At 38.1% G+C, this 22,497-nt stretch overlaps 1 protein-coding gene across 2 annotated transcripts in view; it reads left to right on the forward strand.

The window, feature by feature from the left end:
* RSPH4A (radial spoke head component 4A) overlaps positions 1-22,024 on the forward strand; it is a 37,087-nt gene extending 15,063 nt beyond the window's left edge. Inside the window, exons 4-9 of one of the 2 annotated variants that reach the window (XM_063707812.1) lie at positions 5,639-6,537; positions 11,986-12,220; positions 16,852-17,604; positions 18,805-18,940; positions 19,672-19,789; positions 21,437-22,024. In XM_063707812.1, the coding sequence (XP_063563882.1) occupies positions 5,852-6,537; positions 11,986-12,220; positions 16,852-17,604; positions 18,805-18,940; positions 19,672-19,789; positions 21,437-21,671 (2,163 nt within the window). In that variant the 5' untranslated portion in view covers positions 5,639-5,851 and the 3' untranslated portion in view covers positions 21,672-22,024. Of the gene's footprint in view, positions 1-5,476; positions 6,538-11,985; positions 12,221-16,851; positions 17,605-18,804; positions 18,941-19,671; positions 19,790-21,436 lie in introns of those variants that run through there. The other variant, XM_063707813.1, reaches the window with a different exon arrangement.
* The last annotated feature ends 473 nt before the right edge of the window (positions 22,025-22,497 follow it).

The raw sequence follows: 22,497 nt of genomic DNA on the forward strand, positions 1-22,497 counted from the left end.
AACTAAAAACCCTAAGTAAAATAAACTATCAGAAGATTCCGAAAGGTGGAGAAAAGAAGGAAGACTGGCCAGAGATCACAGAATTTTAGGAATAACCCAGTGGTGAGTTCTCTGGGGTTTTTTCCTCCCATCTTATATATCCAAATCTGGCACTAGAGAAATCTACACTTGAAAATTCCAACGTGCCCAGACTTTGAAAAGCCTTAAGAAGGGTCTTCTCTCCCTAGACAAAGACTAGGAATACAAAGGCCCTACAGAACCAAATCTATTTGTACTCTACCCACTCTACTACAGTCAAACCCAAAGAAGAAGCCACATTCTGCCTCCTGCACACTGGGTACTGCAGAGCCAACGTGTTTCAGCCTGTTTAACCATCCCTACTCTACATGAGCACAGAGGTGGCATCCCATCCCCCACCACACACTCTGAGCCCTTTTAAGGCTGTGAGGTAGAGTCCTGTCAGTCATCCCCACCCTGCATTAACAGGAGCAGAGGCAGCGCCTGTTTCTCTCTTTCCCATTCTGCATTAAGTGAACAGTTGCAAAGAGGTTGCACACACCATCCCCTACCCATTACAGAATGAGGTAAAGAGTACACAGAGGAGTCTAAATGGGGTTGGAGGGTGAATTTTTTAAATCTGTGTATAAATTACTAAGCAAATCCTAAGTGACTCATGCATAAAATCAAAAAGAATCAACACAACAAAAGCTGTGAGAACTGAATTACAGAGTGAATACGGCTCATATTTTAAATTGACCTCTAAGTAGCACATAGAGAGGCAGACCAGAATTTTCTTTCATAGGTTTTGAAAACTAAATTGACTTTCAAACTATAGCTCACAAAATTGGACTGGACATGTGTTATGAGTTTAGGAAAGTTGACTGCCTCCGACCATATTTAGACTCCTCTGTGTACTCTTTACTTTGCCCAGAAGATTTATGTAGGAACCAGAGTCTCAAAAAATATAAATATCTAGGATAAAATCCAAAAGTATTTGTCATACCAAAAACCCAGGAATCCTCAACTTGAGTGAAAAATGACAACAAATGCTAACACCAGGATGGCACAAATGTTGGAATTATCTAACAAAGATTTTAAAGCAGTCATCATAAAAATACTCCAAGAAGCAATTATAAACACCTTTAAAACAAATGGAAAAATAGAAAGCCTCAGCAAAGAAATTAAAGATATAAATAATAATTTTAAAAATTTCACAATGGAAAAATGTAACAAATTTTTAAAAACTCACTAGATGGGCTCAAAAGCAGAAAACAAAAGAAATAACCAATGATCTTGAAGATAGGTCAATAGAAGTTATATAATTTAGCATCATAAGGAAAATAGATGAAAAAATGATCAGAAACTCAGGGATCTGTGGAAAGGCAACAAAAGATCTAACATTTATGTCACTGGGGCAAAAAACAAAAGAATGAGTGTGGAATAGAAACACATTTTTAAAAAAAATAGTGGCTGAAACATTTTAAAATTTGGTGAAAAACATATACAGATTTAAGAAGCTGTGTGAATGCCACAGAAAATAAATCCAAAATCAGAAATTTAACCTTAATATAACATCATACAAAGTATATTCTCTGACAATAATGGAATTACATATAAATTAATCACAAAAACATAAGAAAATCTCCAAACTCTGGAAAATTAAATAACACACTTAAAAATAATTCACAGCTCGATGAGCAAGTCTAAGGGAAATTTTAAATAGTGTATATTGGACTGAATTAAAAGGAAATGACATATCAAAATCTGTTGGATACAGCTGAAAGAATGTTTAAAGGGCAGACACTTCTCAAAAGAAGACATTAATGCGGCCAACAAATATATGAAAAAAAGCTTAACATCACCGATCCTTAGAGAAATGCAAATCGAAAACACAATGAGATACCATCTCATGCCAGTCAGAATGGCGATTGTTAAAAAGTCAAGAAATAACAGATACTGGTGAGGTTGCAGAGAAATAGGAATGCTTTTACACTATACGTGGGAATATAAATTAGCTCAACCACTGTGGAAGACAGTGTGGCAATTCCTCAAAAATCTAGAAACAGAAATACCGTTTGACCAGCAATCTCATTACTGGGTATATACCCAAAGGAATATAAATCATTCTATTACAAAGATATATGTATACGTTCATTATAGCACTATTCACAATAGCAAAGACAAGGAATCAACATAAATGCCCATCAGTGATAGACTGGATAAAGAAAATGTGGCATATATACATCACGGAATACTAAGCAGCCATAAAAAGGAATGAGATCATGTTCTTTGCAGGGACATAGATGGAAGTGAAAGCAATTACCCTCAGCAAACTAATGCAGTAGCAGAAAACCAAACACCACATGCTGTCACCTATAAGTGGGAACTGAACAATAAGAACACATGGACACAGGGAGGGGAATGACACACACTGGGGTCTGTTAGGAGGTGGAGGGTAAGGAAGGAGAGCATTAAGAAAAATAGCTAATGCATGCTGGGGTTAATACCTAGGTAATGGGTTGATAGGTGCAGCAAAACACCATGGCACATGTTTACCTATGTAACAAACCTGCACATCCTGCACATGTACCCCAGAACTTAAAATAAAAATAAAAATGTAAAAAAAGAATGTTTAAAGGGAATATATAAAACACTAGACACGGCCAGGCACGGTGGCTCACACCTGTAATTCCCAGAACTTTGGGAGGCCGAGGTGGGTGGATCACTGGAAGTCAGAAGTTCGAGACCAGCTTGGCCAACATGGTGAAACCTCATCTCTACTGAAAATACAGAAATTAGCTGGGTGTGATGGTGGGTGCCTGTAATCCCAGCTACTCAGGAGGCTGAGGCAGGAGAATTGCTTGAACCCAGGAGGCACAGGTTGCGGTGAACCAGGATTGTGCCACCGCACTCCAGCCTGGGCAACAGAGTGAGACTGTGTCTCAAAAACAAAACAAAACAAACAAACAAAAGCAAAAACAACCAAACACTAGACGCTTACATCAGAAAAAAAAAAAAGAAATCTCAAATCAATAATCCAAGTTTCCACTTCAAGACACTAGCAAAAGAAGAGCAAAATAAATACAAAGTAAAGAGGAGCAAACAAATAAGAAGAGAAATCAATGAGATTGAAAACAAAAATAATAGAGAAAATAAATAAAACCCAAAGCTAATTTTAACAGTGTCCAGTAAGATTGATGGACTTCCAATAAGACAAAGAAAAAAAGAAAGGGCAAATTATCAAAATCAAGAATGGAAGAGGAGATATCACTACAGACCCCACAAACATTAAAAGGATGAGAAGGGGATGTTGCAAAGAACTCTGCAAACATAAGTTCAACAACTTGGATGAAATGCATAAAATCCTTTAAAATTGCAAACTACCAATATGCATCCAAGATGAAAGAGATCATCTGAACAGTCCTATAACAACTTAAAAGTTTGAATTTGCAGTTTAAAAACCGCTTGAAATAGAAGTCTCCAAACTCATACAGTTTCACTGTAAATTTTACTAAACATTTAAAGAAATGACACCAGTTCTACATAATCTATTCCAGAAAACAGAAAAGGAGGAAACACTTCTCAACCCATTTTATGAGGCCAGCATTATATGACACATAATACAAAACTGAGAACATAAGTAGGCTAAGAGCTTTAGTCTTTATCTTAAGAACAGTAAGAAGCAAATTTAGGATTACTAGAGTCAAAGTCTAGATAAAGCTCTGGACTGAAAATGAAGCAGGAATAATAACGGACACTTACATCATTCCTTGCAGTTGCTCTTCTCTCCTAAACTGGAGAGATAAGCAAGCTATGTCTGTTCCTTCGTGCGTTCTTTCTCCTGGCCCTACCCTTCTCTGGCTTGTCTTTTTTTCTTTTCTTTTCTTTTTCTTTTCTTTTCTTTTTCTTTCTTTTTTTTTCTTTCTTTTTTTTTTTTTTTTTTTTTTTTTTTTTTTTTTGACACAGGCTTTTCTGACTCCAGCCTGGACAACAGGCTGTCGTCCAGGCTGGAGTGCAGTGGCACGATCTTGGCTCACTGCAACCTCCGCCTCCTGGGTTCAAGCAATTCTCCTGCCTCAGCCTCCGGAGTAGCTGGGATTACAGGCACTCGCCATAATGCCCAGCTAATTTTTGTATTTTTGTAGAGATGCGGTTTCACCATGTTGGCCAGGCTGGTCTCAAATTTCCTGACCTCAGGTGATCCACCTGCCGTGGCCTCTCAAAGTGCTGGGATTACAGGCATGAGCCATCTTGCCTGGCCCTCTGGCTTGTCTTTCAAAGAAAAAACACAAAAGTGCTGGGATTACCTGGTGAAAAAAAGACAAACTGCTTGGATTACGGGTGTGAGCCACCACACCTGGCCCTCTGGCTTGTCTTTCAAAGAAAAAAAAAGCCTCCATTACAGCTTGCCAGCTGCAAGGGAGAAATTAAGGGGGAAAAAATGCTAACTTCTTCAACTCTTGCACCAATTACCAAAAAACCCCAGAATTTATTGTTCTAGTTTATCTTAATGTTCTGTTTTTAGAAATCCAAGCATTCTAAATCCCAGACATTTGACTTTAAAGAGTCTCTGTACCAGCAGAAGTTATATTCAACATTTTGTGTGTGTGCACACAGTTTTTATCAAATTATTTTAGTCTGTGGTTCCCTCACCACACTGAATGGAGGAGTATTATGTTCTTCCATGAAGTTAGAATTTAGAGCAACATCTTGCTAAATAGAAGCTATATCAATGTAAACTGTCAAATGCCAAGTATTTGTTGGTATATTTAGAAAGAGAAAGAAATACAAAACAATTAACATTAAAGACTTTAATATATGGTTTATAGTTAAGTCCAGATATGGTCCAATCTTCTATACCTTCTTCATATTGGAGACTGTATACTATAAATGAATAGTCATAATCTTGAACTTAAATAATTGCAAAATTATGCATTTACATTTACATTATCAAATAAAAATTATATTATGCCAATATAGTTTAGTGTTAATTTGAATTTTAATTATTAGAAAACGGGTAACCCATGAATTGCCTATTTATAAGTTTTCTGCATTGCCTTCTCCTCAAGTATAATATTCTGCCTAATCATCAGGAGATTCCTTATAAGCAGGAAGAACAAAACTCAGGACTGCTTTGTCTATTCTCCGAGTCTTTAGAGTTGGTTGGTTGTAGCTGATGCACGCTAAATGTGAGGCTTGGGGTCTCCTAGTCAGCACACTGGGGTCCCATTGTTACCTGCACCTCCGAGATTACCAAGGTCAGTGTCTTCCTCCGTCTCTACCCCTCACTCTCCCTCTCTCCCTCCCTCCCTTCCTTCCTCCGTTCTTTCCTTCCTTCCTTCTCTCTCTCTCACACACACACACACACCCTCCACACACACGCTTCATGAATACACTGTCCCTCCACCAACGCACGACTCGCTCCTCACAGCACAACTTAGATGAGTCTCAGACCCCTAAAGGTCTCTCACATTGGGTCGCCATTCTTCCTACTTTGTGCTCAAGGCGCAGGACCTGGAGTTCTCGGTTTCCAAGCAAGACTGGTCGAGTCTAGGTCGGATTGGCTGCGATAGAACGAGGGGCAGGGGTTATACCGAATCACAAAGCTAGGATTTTCATCTCTCTCGTTCTCTCTTAGTCTCCGCCCTCGAATCCTGGCAACAGGCGCGGTGAGTTTTTCTGAGAGGAACCCGGCCTGGGGTTGCTATGGAGATAGGACGCAGCAACTCACAGAGCAACCAGGACCCAGAAATCGCTTAAGAGACCGCGGCAAAGTAACTTAACTGAGTTGCCTTCTTCCATATTTTCACGCCCCTTTCATCCAGAACATTTTTTTTCTTGAACTGCTTCCATGGAAGACTCAACCTCCCCGAAGCAAGAAAAAGAAAACCAAGAAGAACTAGGGGAAACAAGGCGGTCATGGGAAGGAAAGACAGCAGCTTCTCCCCAATATTCTGAGCCTGAGTGGTCTGAGCCCTTGGAGGCGAAGCAGGGGCCAGAAACTGGACGCCAGTCCCGAAGCAGCCGTCCTTGGAGCCCGCAGTCTAGAGCCAAGACGCCTCTGGGTGGCCCCGCGGGACCAGAAACATCATCACCTGCTCCTGTCTCTCCGCGGGAGCCCTCTTCCTCTCCTTCTCCCCTGGCTCCGGCCAGACAAGACCTCGCGGCACCACCTCAGTCAGACAGGACCACGAGTGTGATTCCTGAAGCTGGGACACCTTATCCTGATCCTTTGGAACAATCATCTGATAAAAGAGAATCAACTCCTCATCACACAAGCCAGTCAGAGGGAAACAGCTTTCAACAGTCTCAGCAACCCAAACCCCACCTGTGTGGACGAAGGGACGTGAGCTATAACAACGCTAAACAGAAAGAGCTGAGATTTGACGTTTTTCAGGAGGAAGACTCAAACAGTGACTATGATTTACAGCAGCCGGCGCCTGGGGGCTCTGAAGTGGCCCCCAGCATGCTTGAGATCACCATTCAGAATGCTAAGGCTTACCTGCTGAAGACTAGTAGCAATTCGGGCTTTAATCTGTAAGTCTCAGAGGGAAAAAAGATAAATGTTTGGCAAAGCAAGAGGGTGTGTGAGTATCTCTGTGAGAGTGTGTTTCTGTGGGTGAATCAAAATATATTTGAAAGATTGTATTAGTAAAAGAGAGTTAATGACATAACTCTGGATCACATCACTCAGAACAGGTCATTAATGGAGATTCTTATACCTTCTTTTTCTTAACCTTTTTTTTTTTTCCTTTTCCTCCAGCTTCTTTAAAGATCCTAGGCACACAACAAAATAAAACTTAGGAATTGTGGAATCTCGGGCTTGAAAGAGACCATAAAGACCATAAAGTCCAAGCATCTCTCCAGGATGCTTGTGAAAAATAATTGTCTACCAGTGAAAGCAATCACGTCTCTCATCTGTAGATGCTATTGTTTGCATGGCTTTTGAGTTCCCAACCCAGGCAGTGCTAGGGTGACCACCATCTCAGTTTGGCTGAGCGCTGAAAGTTCTTTATCCTAAGAAACCCCTTAGTCCTCGCAAACTCGGAGAATTGGTCACTATACAAGCCACCTGGAACACATGCCATTTTATCCAAGTCTCTTAAAATGTGATGATCAATAGTCTACATATGTTCTGCCCATCCCATTATAGCTTTAATTTTAGAACTTATGACATGTATAGATTTCTATAGATTTTTGCTTCCAGAGTTACATAATGATAGGGTCAATAGAATTTTAGGGCTAGAAGCGCTTTTGGAAAACATCTAATACAACTCATTTGTTTTTGTAAATGAGGAGAGCAAGTCATGAAGAACCTAATTTGCTCAAGATTCCAGTGGCTAACAACACTTACCGACTCTTACCTCTCCCTCCATCACTAAGCTCTAGCCCCATGGCTGTTCACTCTGCCCAGAAGGCTTCTTTTCTAAGTCTTTGGCTGGCTGGTTCCTCATTCTTCAGAACTCAGCTTCCATGGAACACTACTAAAAAGCTTATTCTTTTCCTTCATAGCATTTAATGTCATTTATAATTTTTTATACAGAGAGACAGACTTATGTTTTAATATCTGACTCTCCCACTAGATTGGAGGCCCCCAGAGAGCAAGGACTCTGAATTTTGTATACCACTATATACTTAGTGGTAGCACAATGCTAGCAACTATTAAGAAGAAATGAATGCTTTTTCTATTCTCTCACTCTACAGCCACCAACATAGAAGACTTCTTGTTGTTGCTGTTGGTTTTGTCTTTGTTTTGAGACGGAGCCAGCTCTGTCGCCCAGGCTGGAGTGTAGTGGTGCCATCTCAGCTCACTGCAGCCTCTGCCTCCTGGGTTCAAGCGATTCTCCTACCTCAGCCTCCCAAGTAACTGGGATTACAGGCGTAAGCCACTGCGCCCAGCCTCAACACAGAAGACTTCTGTGACAAAATGGGGTTCTGTTTTCCTATCCACAAGCAAGCAATCACTTCTGCAGTGGGCACCAACTAGGTGTCCTCCAATTCAATTCTGACATATCCACCTGGAGATAGCATCAGATCCCACAGGTTGAGGGCTCAATCCCACAAGACTGCCCCACACTTCCAATGCCAATTACAAGCCCCAGGCTGATTAACCTGTGCTTCTGACCAACCAGCTATAAACCAGGGATCCAACAACTCCCTCTTTGGGTTTGACTAATTTGCTAGAGTGGCTCACAGAACTCAGGGAAACACTAATGATTACTGGTTTATTATAAAGGATATTACAAAGGATGCATATGAAGAGGTATTGGGGAAGGAGTGCAAAGTTTCCTTGCCCTTTCTGGGAAGGCCATCCTCCAGCAACCTCCATGTGTTCAGCTATCAGATGCTCCCCTAAACCTGTTCTCTTGGGCCTTTTATGGATATGTTATTGGATAGGTATGATTGGTGACTGTGTAGAAAAGGGGTATAATCTAATGCTAATAGACTGAGTGGGGAAGCCCAGCAAGGCCTAACCAGATTCTTCTTGGCCTCTCTGTGGAGCATTCTTTCCTCCTTGATATGGGGCAGGACCTCTTTTGAAATGGGGGTCTTATGACCATCAATCAGACAAAGTAGGTTAGAGAATTTTATTATGGCCAGACATGGAGAAACAGAGTATACTTTTAGTTTCTAAGGCCTATCTTGGGGATAAATGAGAAGCGGTATGAGACTTATGAGTCAGAAACTGTGGATGAAAACCAATGTATGTAAATCATAATTCCCAAGTTCTCACCATGATCTATTGGGGTGCTTCCTGATTAATCAGTAAATATTAATTAAATGCCTACTGAATCTACAATGTGGCAAATATTTGCAGCTATTACTAGGCTTTAAGATATATGAGATATAATTTTAAAGTCTAAGGAATAAAAAAATTAATGTATGATGTGAGAAATCTCATGAAATGTGAGATCAGTTTGAAATATTATTTATTAGTTAATTTTTTTTGAGATGGAATCTCACTCTGTCGCCCAGGCTGGAGTGCAGTAGCACGATCTCGGCTCACTGCAAGCTCTGCCTCCCAGGTTCACGCCATTCTCTTGCCTCAGCCTCCCAAGTAGCTGGGACTACAGGCACCTGCCACCACACATGGCTAATTTTTTTGTATTTTTGGTAGAGACAGGGTTTCACTGTGTTAGCCAGGATGGTCTTGATCTCCTGACTTCGTGATCTGCCTGCCTCGGCCTCCCAAAGTGTTGGGATTACAGGCGTGAGCCACCACACCCGGCCTATTAGTTAATATTTTAAACTACAATTTACTTAAGCTGCAAGAATGTAATTTGCTACTCCATAGTGGACTCTACTTGAATTTCTGATATAAACTTCTTGTCATAATGCCCTATGTTAGATAGCAAGCCTGAATTTACAAACTGCTAAAATTGCGAAGGAACACATTATAAATACTTGTGAGTTCACTAACAATTTAAAACTGAATGTGAAAACATGATAAAATTTTCTTTATTGAATTATTTTATAATTGATATTACTTACATATCTAAATTTCATTTTATTTCCAAATGCTGTCTCTGAGGTAATAAGTGAATATCTTCCATAATATTCACTGTTATCCTCTAAGTACTTTAGTGCCTGCAGTTTAAAATTGTTTAGTAAAAGATTACTTTAACTCCATCTCTTATATGCAGATCTAATTTGACAGCCATAAAAGCTATTTTTCATGGCAATTTAAACAATCTTTGACTGAAATATGGAATCTGAAAATGGTTTCTCATCATTGAACTAACAGGCTATAGGAAAGAATTGCTTCCTCCTTTTCTTCCATTTTTTTAAAAATAAATTATTACTCCTCCCTAATAGAAAAAACTATAATTGTAAATTAAAACCTAATACATATATTTCATAATTTGACACAAAGGCATTTTCAGGTGTGGACTTGAATAAAGCACATATATATATTATATTGAAACCTGAAAAATAAAATGAAAATTTGGACAGAGAGTCCCTGATGTGATGTCATCCACAGCTGCTACTGAAGCAAATCAAACCCTTTCATTATTAACCCAGCTATTGCCCGATAACCAACAGTGTTTTTAGTCTGGAGTCTTCTCCATGAGTTTTCTTTTTCTTTTCTTTTTGAGACAGAGTCTCACGTTGTCACCCATGCTGGAGTGCAGTGGCACAATCTTGGCTTACTGCAACCTCCACCTCCTGGGTTCAAATGATTCTCCTGACTCAGCCTCCCGAGTAGCTGGAATTACAGGTGCCTGCCACCAGACCTGACTAATTTTTGTTTTTTTCATAGAGACGGGGTTTCACCATGTTGGCCAGGCTGGTCTCAAACTCCTGACCTCAGGTGGTCCGCCCACCTCAGGCTCCCAGAGTGCCGGGATTACAGGCAGCCACTGCTCCCGGCCTTCTCCATGAATTCCAACAGTGCATGAATATTAAGGAAGCTTAATGAAGTTTTAAAGAAACTCCTAGTCAAAACATTTCTGTTCATTTACAAGAATTATTTGAGGAAGGAATTTTATATTCTTCAAATACTGTATAATATTTTAACTGCCCTTTACATTGATCTCCCATATAATATACTTATTTTTCCTTGACATTTCTGAGGTCATTAGATAAATAGAGATGTTAAATGAAAAAGAAAAAACAAAAAATATAGCTTAGGTCAATTAATAGAAAGTAGACAATTATTGAACAACTATTTATTTTGTTTCACTATAATAAGAGAGGAGATATATAAAATCCTAAGCTTGGCTGTGAAGAACATACTGCAGTTGCTGAATAGGAAATATATAATGTATAAAATTTCAGAGCAGCATATCATTGTTCTCAGAAAGAACTCCTCTGAACTGGGGAAGGATGATTTTGGGGAATGACTTAAGTGCTAAGTCCCTAAGAATGAAAGGAGTTTTAAATTATTTTTTGAGAGAAATTATATATATGGTTCACAGCAAGCAAAAGCTCCCAGGTAGAACTTAGCAAATGTATGAAAGTAATTTTTATTAGAACGTCTAATTGAACTAATAATTAGAAACAAAGTTGGAGAGATACGATGCATATCCACCAGAGAAGCAATGTATACAAATTTCCACATTGAACAGAGGATTTTTTTCTCAAGAAAAGAGCACTTTAACAGGACACAAGGATACTTTGACAGACATTTTGGCCTCTTAAAATTCACTTTGTAATTCTGGTATTTGAAAAAGCAAACACTAGCAGTTATATATAAAATGTAATGAATTACTGAGAGGATAGAGGCAATTTCACTAATTCAGTTGTGAAATAAAAATCTAGGGCAGTGTTTCTAATGGAATAGAACAAAATATTAGAGTGTATCACATTTCAATAAAGGTAAGTAATATTTAATGGCTTTTTTTGTTGTGTGTAAGTGGATGTTACAATATGAAATGCAAGATGGTCTGAGAAGCACTGAAGTAGAAAATTGGCTTTAAAAATAAAATGGAAAGGAAGAGAACAGATCTTAAAGACAGTCAACAGGATTAGAATCAAATTGGATTTGGTGAGCGGAGGGGAAGGGGAATGGAAAAGAAGTTATGATAAAAAGTGAAAAATAATGTTAATCACTTTTAAATATATAACCAAAAGATTGTAATTTCAGAAATAAAATGTGAAAATGTACCTGATGTGGAATACGTATCGTGCTCTAAAATGTTTTTCTTTAATAAGTTAAACATCCTTATCATATTGGAATCATTTCCTAAGGAAAACTCTAGGATAAGTTATTTCTGGCATAGGAGAAATTATCTTAAGTGTTTATCCTCTGAAAATCTCTGAAGACTTCAAGTTATTGAAGTTCCTTAAAAACAAACTGAGTCTGCAAATCGTTGTTCAATAATTGCCTACTTCCTATTAATTGACCTAAGCTATATTTTTTTTGTTTTTTTCCTTTTCATTTAACGTCTATATTTATCTAATGACCCCAGAAATGTCAAAGAAAAATGCTTCTTCAAATGCTCTTGACATGTATATTATCTGGAATTTTCTCTGTTTGGATAGATATGATCATCTTTCTAATATGTTGACCAAGATATTAAATGAGCGTCCTGAAAATGCTGTTGACATCTTTGAAAATATTAGCCAAGATGTGAAGATGGCACATTTTAGTAAAAAATTTGATGCACTCCAAAATGAGAATGAGTTGCTTCCAACATATGAAATAGCAGAAAAGCAAAAGGCTCTTTTTCTCCAGGGACATTTGGAAGGAGTTGACCAAGAATTGGAAGATGAAATAGTAAGTCACTACTATAAATTTTAATAATAAATCTTAGGATTTTATTTGGGATGAATGGCTGTGGCTTTAAATTCATACCAACTGTATTTTATAGCTTGTTTTGTTTTGTTTTGTTTTGTTTGTTTTGTTTAGACAGGCTCCCAGGCTTGGAGTACAATGGCGTGATCTTGGCTCACTGCAGCCTCTGCCTCTCAGGGTCAAGCAATTCTCCTGAGTAGCTGGGACTTCAGGCACGTGCCACCATGCCCAGCTAATTTTTGTATTTTTAGTAGAGATGGGGTTTCGCCGTATTGGCCAAGCTGGTCTCAAACTCCTGACCTCAAGTGATCTGCCTACCTTGGCCTCCCAGAATGTTGGGATTACAGGTGTGAGCTACTGCACCTGGCCCTTATAGCTTCTTACATAGTATTTACATCTTATTTTTTAAAAATTCTTCAAGTCTTCTTTAGTCAAACTCATTTCACACTACTCATTTCCTTGATTAGGGATTTCTTGTTTTTTCATACTGTGTTTTAGTATTTTGCAAGCTATAACAGATTGTTATATGTTTGTATGCTAAGCTCCTTGACATTAGAGTAAAGGATTTCTTCACATTTTATATTCTCCAAGGTGCCTGGTACAGATCTGGATGTATAGCTATTTTTTGCTAAAGATTTGTTGAATAATGAATAAATGTTAGATAATTAAAAATCAGGTTTTAAATCAAGTTGCATGTTTATTAGAAAATTTAGAAGCACTTCTAATATCATTTGTATTTTCTTCTAAGACAAGCTCCTTATATTATGACTTGATATTATGTATATTACATCAATGGGATGTAATACAAGAGGAGAGGAGTAAAATACTTTTTAAAATCTTCATAGACAAAATTTTGAAAATATTTGGAGAAAAAGTTGGTGACAGAGATTGAAAAAAGCTATAATTAGAGAATAAAATCTTATACATCACAGAAATTTTAACTTCAAATATTTCAAAATAGTATTGGCTATTCTGTTTCCTAAATACTCACATACTTGCAATTTGTTCACATCTGCTGAACGTATATTCTGTACCACTAGATTATTTAAGATGTGTCTATATACTTTCAAATTTGATGTTTGGAATAAGGTATTTTCAAAACAGCACTCTGTCAGGGAAAAGATAAGGGAGTCAGTAGATGCTTTCTCCAGGCTAAGCAGCCTATGAGGAGAGACCTAACTGATGCAGTAAGATCTGTAGTACTCATACAGAAGGAACAGGTGATAGGTGTCAAGGAGTTGACATTAGACAGTTTCAACAAGGTGGCAGTTGGTTATGTAGCCATATCCAGTGATGATGAGTCTGGGAGCAAACAGCATATGGAGATGAGGCAGATAGGCAGGCATTCTCATGCAGGAGTTAATCAAAGAAAGTTCAGACTCCAGGGTAAGAATGGGTGCCGTTTATAGGCACAGAATTACAAGGTAGGGCTTTGCATCCTAAAACTAGAATATGGGGTGAGAATACAAATAAGCTGTTTTGATCACGGGACCTGGGCCCTTTAACTAGATTCCATACATCTTCCTTATAAGGGATAAGATTGACTTTAAAGCCTGGAACAGCTGAGTCATCAGGTGAAGATTAAAAGCTCCACCTCAGAAAGTAGAAAGATGCAGGAACAGATAGAGAGACAGGTCTCTCTGATGCATTGAAATATGAGCTATATGACCAACCTGTCCCTGACTTATATGTTTAGAGTGTTCATGTTTTTATTCCTGCCTTTGACCACACCAGAATTCGTTTGCTTAGTCTTCAGCATTCATTTATTCATTCACCCATTTATTCATACACAATGTGACTACTGCATACCAAGTACTGAGATATACATGGGAAAAAGGCTTTTCTGACTTTAAGTTGCTTACAATTTACAGAAAGGCAAAAAAGACTGGAAAGCCATTTGATTAGTGCAATAAAGAGACAGCCTCATATGATGGAGTAAACATGGGCTTTGGAGGTAGCCAGATCTGAGCTAGAATCCTAGTTCAACTAGCTTGCTAGTTGTGTGATTTTGAGCAAGAGGCTAAACTTTCCAAGCCTTAAGGATAATCAAGTGGCTAAACCCTGAGGGATAGAGGTAGTATATATAAAGGATTTGGCTTATAATAGGAACCTAATAATAGCAATTGTTATTATATTGTTTTGACAACACGATAAATGACAGAATGGAACAACTAACTCTGCTATTGGTCATTGGGCAAGGCTTTTTAGTGGAGGTAATATTTCATTTGGGCCATGAAGGATAAGCAGGAGTTCACCAGGTGAAGACTCTTAGAAATTAAATTCTTAGAAAAAGGAACAATAAAATAATTAGGAAAGATTATTTAATGTTTGGAAAAGTCGAGTGTGGGTTTGAGAGAGTGATGGAAATGAAGCAAACAGAGTGCTTAAAGCCAGACTGTTCTTTGTGCATTGATAAGTAACTTCTTTCTTGTAAACAGTAAGAAGTTTTTAAATAGAGAATAGCATGGTCTGACTTTTGGTTTAGAAAGATAACTCTGATCATAATATGAAAGATAATGAAAAAAGAAAAGTAGAATGGGGCCAGGAGGAGAGCGTTAGAAGCCTTCTGCTATAGCACAAGTAGTGAGGATGGTGCCTAATACAGTATAAATGAATACAAGAGGAGGAAATAATGCCAACAAATTTTTATGTGCTAGAATCAATAGGAATCTAACTACTTAAATATTGAAGATCAAGGGAGTCAGAGGAAGCAAGGATGACCGAACTTTCTGGTGTGAGAAACTGAGATGTCACTGGCGAAGAAAGAGTACATAGAAAAAAGAGAAAACTTTGAGATAAATGTGAATTAAATATTAAACTGAGGTATCTTTAGAATACTCAAGTGAAATTTATCAGAAGTGGCTAGAAATATGTGTAGAATATGGGAGAAAAGTCAGAGTTAGAGAAACTTTAAACAGCCACTTATCACTTGAAGTGGTGTGGAGAACTCTTCCAAGCATAAAGTGTTGAGAGATGCGATAAGTGAAAAGGATATTTTGACAACATCAACATTTGGAGCTCAAGAAATAAGGGAGCAATTAAAGAGACTTAAGATGAAATAGTTCTAGAGGGCCAAGTAGGATCAAGAGTGAGTGGTACAGCAAATGTCAAGGAAAGACTTTTGCAATCCTACATCAAGGCAATGAGGATTTTAAAAAGTCATTATACTTATTTTGACACTACAATTATAAGAGCATATCATTTGTAAGAATAGCAGAGCTCTCAAGTTTTTCATCTTGAGGGTCAAGGTTTCTCTTGCAAGTTATCTTGACCTGTAGTTGAAGTTCTTTCCCACTTTTTCACAAATGTGTTCCTTTTTTTCTTTTTCTTTTTCTTTTTTTTGAGACCGTCACCCAGGCTGTAGTGCAGTGGCGCGATCTCGGCTCACTACAAGCTCCACCTCCCGGGTTCACGCCATTCTCCTGCCTCAGCCTCCCGAGTAGCTGGGACTACAGGTGCTCCCCACCACACCCGGCTAACTTTTTGTATTTTTGGTAGAGACAGGGTTTCACCATGTTAGCCAGGGGGTCTCGATCTACTGACCTTGTGATCCGCCTGGCTTGGCCTCCCAAAGTGCTGGGATTACAGGCGTGAGCCACCACGCCCAGCCTTCACAAATGTGTTTCTATGGTCCATTTGAGACTCTGCTTATTCATTTCTCTGTATTTCTTTTGTGGAATTTTTTAATTTTTCTCATTATTTTAAATTCAAAATAATTTATTATAAGTAGGAGGAGCATCTGACTACATTATGTCTTCAAGTATAGACATGAGCACTTTATTACATGCTCATTTTATTTATTCCATACATTACATTATACAGGATACTATATTAATTTTTAGTGATCCTATAATATAAAACCATGCACTTAATAAATGTTTATTATTTTTAAAGATATATAGTAATATAGACATATGTAAAACCATATTTTGTTCTAAATATATGTGTACATAGTTATTCTACATCTTATTTTAGGATAGTAAGGGAGTCACTTAAATATTTTTTATAAAACAGGAATGTTGAATTTTTATTATTCATAGTAATTATTAAACTTTCTCTACCTAAGATATACACATAAACAAGGTAGCTATTATACATTAATGAGTATAAGATACAAGAGAAGCTACATTTATAAATAATGAGAGAAGAACAGAAATTCAGGAATTATACTTTGACCTAAATCTTTTTGTTAGTTTTTTTGAGATGGAGTCTTGCTCTTTTCCCTAGGCTGGAATGCAGTGGTGCGATAGCTCACTGCAACTTCCGCCTCCCGGGTTCAAGTGATCCTCCTGGCTCAGCCTCCCAAGTAGCTGGGACTACAGGCACGCACCGCCATGTCCAGCTAACTTTTGTATTTGTAGTAGAGACGGGGGTCTCACCATGTTGGCCAGGCTGGTCTTGAACTCCTGATCTCAGGTGATCCACCAGCCTTAGCCTCCCAAAGTGCTTGGATTACAGGCGTGAACCACCGCACCCAGCCAATTTGATCTAAATCTTGAGAGAAATGTCAAAGAAGTGGTGGAGAAAGTAGAATATCGAGATACATGAAAAAGACAAGGGAAGCAAGCATTTGTCTTATCGATAAATTTTAACCACAGCATTTGTTTCCCCAGGCAGAAAACGCTCTTCCAAATGTAATGGAGTCAGCTTTTTATTTTGAACAAGCTGGAGTTGGTTTGGGCACAGATGAGACATACCGCATATTTCTTGCCCTCAAGCAGCTTACTGACACCCACCCAATCCAAAGATGCCGCTTCTGGGGAAAGATCTTGGGTCTGGAAATGAATTATATTGTAGCTGAAGTGGAATTTCGTGAGGGGGAAGATGAAGAGGAAGTGGAAGAGGAAGATGTAGCTGAAGAGAGGGACAATGGAGAAAGTGAAGCTGATGAAGATGAGGAAGATGAATTACCAAAGTCCTTTTACAAGGCCCCACAGGCTATACCAAAAGAAGAAAGTAGAACAGGTGCCAACAAATATGTCTATTTTGTTTGCAATGAACCAGGAAGACCATGGGTGAAGTTACCACCAGTTATACCTGCACAAATTGTTATTGCAAGAAAAATCAAGAAATTTTTCACTGGGCGATTGGATGCTCCCATCATAAGCTACCCACCTTTCCCAGGAAATGAGAGTAATTACTTACGAGCGCAAATTGCCCGAATTTCAGCAGGAACCCACGTCAGTCCTCTAGGATTTTATCAGTTTGGTGAAGAGGAAGGAGAGGAGGAGGAGGAGGAAGAGGAAGAGGTAGAAGGTGGGCGAAACAGCTTTGAGGAAAACCCTGATTTTGAAGGCATCCAAGTGATTGATCTAGTAGAATCCCTATCCAATTGGGTTCATCATGTACAGCATATTCTCTCTCAGGTAGGAGCTTTGCACTTCTCAATCTATCAGGTAATTAGGCAAATATTCATTAAATTGTCACTATAATGCACAAAGACATACAAAATAAAGGCCTTCGGACTCTATTTAATAGGCAGGAAAAGAGATAATTAAAAACACAGCCCAAAATGCAGAGTAATATACAATTGCCAGTGTCTATATAATTGTCTATATAACTGAAGGTCCCAGGGATCTCCAAACAGACTTTATTTTCTATTTGAAAATAAAACACATTCTTCTATGGAGCGTTTGACAGATGATGTACAGATTTAGATTTGTGTGTTCTGAAATTACTCAATTTTTTATATGTTTAATATAGATGGGTACATTAATTTTGAAAATAGTTCTTTAATTTTATCTCTATAATACATGTAGCTTTTATGCCAAGAACAATAAGGGATTGTAACAAAAACAAAAAGCAAGGAAACAGTGCTATATAGCAGTTATATAATACCTATTGTGCCAGGTGTGTGTGTGTTGGGGTGTGTGTTTGTGTGTGTGTATAAGATTTAATCTTCACAGCAACCCCATGAAATAGTATTATTATCCTTAATTTTCAGATGAGGAAATTGAAAGAGAGTTTAGGAAATGTGACGAAAGGAACATAACTAATAAGGAACAGAATCAGATGTGAGGCTGCACAGAGTGGACCCAGTGCATCCACTTAACCCCTGTGCTATATTACCTCATCTGCAGGTAGAAAATCTTCGTTATACTTTGATCTAGATAAGATTTACTCTTAGCTTTCTCTACATAAGAGCTAACTAAATCAGACATTATAAACCCTAAACCTCCATAAATAATCTTACCACATTTAAATGTTATTGTTAATAATAATCATCATAATAGCTTTAGCTCTCTCACATAAATTATTTACCACAAACCAGTAAAATACACTCTTACCTTTTTCACTAAGGTTCTGCTAATTTTAAAATATGTGATAATTTAAAAATACACGTTCTGTGACTTCAAGAATTTGGCAAATTCTTAAAATAAATAGCACGGTCCTTTCCTTGAAACAACTTAGATCAAAATAGCACTTGGAAAATGTATGTAGAATGAATGAATGAATAATTGATTAAATTCCCACAGAGTTACACTTCATCCTGATCAATTCAAATGAATATTCTGAAATTTTAAGGTCCCCATTAGACTACTAAATCTTGCAACATTCATTCCCAGGGTCGCTGTAATTGGTTCAACTCCATACAAAAAAATGAGGAAGAAGAAGAGGAAGAAGATGAAGAAAATGACGAGCCTGACTACATAGAACAGGAAGTGGGGCCTCCTCTTTTGACGCCAATCTCTGAAGATTTAGGTTATTTTACGTAACTATTATCACACACAGACACACAAACAATATAATATACTGTGTGCGTTATATAGTAAATATGAGAGTCGGAAAGCTCTAAGAACTGGACAGGAGCCAAGGTCTCATCCTCTTCCCATTCATGTTCTGGGATGATAGGGAGTGAAGAATGTAGCTGGCCACATCAAGTTCTCTGACAGAGGTTGAAGGAGTCATGCAGACAGGAAACATAAGTTGGCTGTAGCGCTTTCTGGAAATGCTGACAATTGTCTCCTTTATTATTCTTGTCTTGCATTCTGCAGACCATAAACAAATGGCATAAATATTCTTCGTCCTGGTTTTTAAAAACTCTACTCTCATTCCTATATTCTTGTTTCTTTCCCTTCAGTTTTGGAGTATTTGTGCTTGCAACCCTTGATCTTATTCATATTAATGATGTACCTTTCATTGGGCCATCAAATATTACTCACTCTACCACATAAGCCTCCTTTCCCTTAATAAAACTTCTTGTCTTGGTTGCAAAAATGGAGATGTATATTTCAAATTCCATTGTTCCAAAACATTCATGAAGTACCCTCCTGATTTTGTTAAGCTGCTGCTGTTTTTTCTTTCTATATCAAGTATGTGTGTATCTGTGTGTGTGCATGCATGTGTGTGTGTGTGGATTTATAAAAATAGCTTACACAGTAGATTCTTGTCTAGTTAGGAATTAAGCTTTTGCATTTCTCTTTGGGTTCCAGAGATTCAGAATATACCCCCATGGACAACACGGTTATCCTCAAATCTCATTCCACAATATGCTATTGCAGTCCTTCAATCCAACCTTTGGCCTGGAGCATATGCTTTCTCCAATGGCAAGTAAGTATCTGACCACTTACAAAGCCATTTCTGTGATTAGTTAAGCTCTGGAAATTATAAATAACCACTAGAATGTTCAGCTACTATCGTTCTTTCTTTGGTTTTTTTTTTTTTTCGTTTTTTTTTTTTTTTTTTGAGACAGAGTCTTGCTCTGTCACCCAGGCTGGAGTGCAGTGGCATGATCTTGGCTCACTGCAACCCCCGCCTCCTGGGTTCAAGCCATTCTCCTGCCTCAGCCTTCCCAGTAGCTGGGATTACAGGCATGCACCACTATGCCCAGCTAATTTTTGTATTTTTTTTTTTTTTTTTTTAGTAGAGACAAGGTTTCACCATGTTGGCCAGGCTGGTCTTGAACTCCTAATCTCATGATCCGCCCCGCCTCGGCATCCCAAAGTGCTGGGATTACATGTTTGAGCCACCATGCCCAGCTGCTACTATCGTTTTAACTCATCTTTGGCATATTATGTGTGTGTGGCATAAAATTTATTAAAATAACATCTGTGATACACAACAAAACATCAAATTCAGGACATTAAGTAGTAATTTGGACTTTTACCCTTTCATCTCAATTATCCAATTTGTTGAAATAAAATATGGTTTTTCATCATTGATTATTTGGGTAATGACTTATTCATTTAGTAGATTAATGGAGGTATTTCTAAGCAATGTTTAGTTTAAATCTCAGATCATTTCTGGAGAGAAAGCTGAGCGGCCAGGTGTTAGAGTAGCCATTAAAGCAACAACAAGCTAAAAATGAGAGTTAAGCCTTTAATCATTTACTGTGATAGTATAAGCAAGAGAAAGCTTTGACATCCCCCTGTTCCATTTTCCCCCATGGAATGGCCCTCTAGTGGAGAGTCAGGTGGATCAGCACAGATATGGCTATCATAGATGTGGAGGTGCTGGGGTCATCTCATTGACAAGGGAATCCTCAAACGGCTCCTGCAGTTTTACAGACCTGGAGACCAAGAGGAGGATGAGAGGGCTAGAAGTGAAAAAGTGCTGAGCACAGAGAGCAGAGAAAGGAGGGGCTGGAAAGGCCTCTGCTGAAGGCCTCAGATAAAGAGACCTAGGAATGGAAGCACCTGGTCTAGGAATGCAAACATTGAAGAGCATGACTAGCCAAAGGGGCCAGCATCCTTGACTGCAACTTCCCGTAAAGACAGCAGTGCATTGTACTCCAAGTCTGATGTGCCAGGTAAACTCTGTGATTGCCTACGGTCATGCCTAAAAAAAGTAACACATAGGTTTCTAACCACAAGCCCAACTCCTTGCCCAACCAAGAGTTTGCACGGTTAGCTATTTTTATATCTTTCTAACTTTGTGGAAGGTAGTAACTTTTTTTTCCCTCCCCTGAAAATAATTGAAGGAAGAAAGGCTTTTGCTTGTGGTCTAGGTGTAGGGTACATTTTAACAGTATCTGGCCCCATGGCTTTTTTTTTTAACCAGCTTAAGCAGTTTGGATGAAAACAATTCCCTGTGGTAGAAGAATCATTGAGGAATATTTCACTTCTAGCATTTTACATGTATTGCTTTTTTAAATTATAGGACCATGATATTCTAAGCACTTTAATATTACAGAAGGGTCAATTTTTCTGAGAAATTATATAATGATCTTTTTTTTTTTTTTTTTTTTTTTACTTATAGAAAGTTTGAAAATTTCTACATAGGCTGGGGTCATAAGTATAGTCCAGACAATTATACACCCCCAGTTCCACCACCAGTTTATCAAGAATACCCCAGTGGACCAGAAATTACAGAAATGGATGATCCTAGTGTGGAGGAGGAGCAGGCTTTCAGGGCTGCACAAGAAGCAGTTCTACTCGCAGCTGAGAATGAAGAATCTGAGGAAGATGAAGATGAGGAAGATGATTATGACTAATAAACATAAAATTAGCCTGGTTTTATGTGACACTGATACACACACACCCCTTATATGGGACTAATTTTACACTTTTCTGTGTATGTGTGTATATACATACACATGTAAGAAATTATTCAACTGCAAAATGTCAATCTTGAAAATCAAGCTTGAAATTTCATAGGTAGAAATATTAGCATTTTTATTGAAAGATACTCATAGGATTTTCCAGAGGCTAAATAACACGCAATCGCATAATTGTTCTGAGGGTTATGGATAATGGAATATGTACTTGTACATTCCTGTTTTTAAAAGGGCTCAGGTTTCATATGGTCCAGGTGAGGTAAAACAATTAAAATAAATAAATAAATGGTCTCGGGTTTAATTTGTAATATGACAAACACTGGAAGATATGACCCACAGGAAATTCTTGGAAACATCAATACTTTTTAAAGAGTGTCAAGGGGTATGAAGACAAAAAATATTGATAGTCACTAGAGTAATGTATTCTTAACCTTTGTAAGAACTGATCTCAGCATGTATTCTTAAACCTTTGTAATTACCTATGGTGCGGACTGTGATATTGTGTGCAAACACTGTATAGCATATATATTCATTTTTCCTGCTTGAGATAGTATCATAATTCTGTCACCTGCTTAAAACTGTAGGAACACTCAAATTTTTTTTTTTTTTTTTTTTTTTTTTTTTGAGACGGAGTCTCTTGTCACCAGGCTAGAGTGCAGTAGTGCGATCTCGGCTCACTGTCACCTCTGCCTCCTGGGTTCAAGTGTTTCTCCTGCCTCAGCCTCCTGAGTAGCTGGGACTACAGGTGCACGCCACTACACCT

This window comes from Gorilla gorilla, chromosome 5 (genome assembly GCF_029281585.2).
Source record: "Gorilla gorilla gorilla isolate KB3781 chromosome 5, NHGRI_mGorGor1-v2.1_pri, whole genome shotgun sequence".
Classification (NCBI taxonomy): Eukaryota; Metazoa; Chordata; class Mammalia; order Primates; family Hominidae; genus Gorilla; species Gorilla gorilla.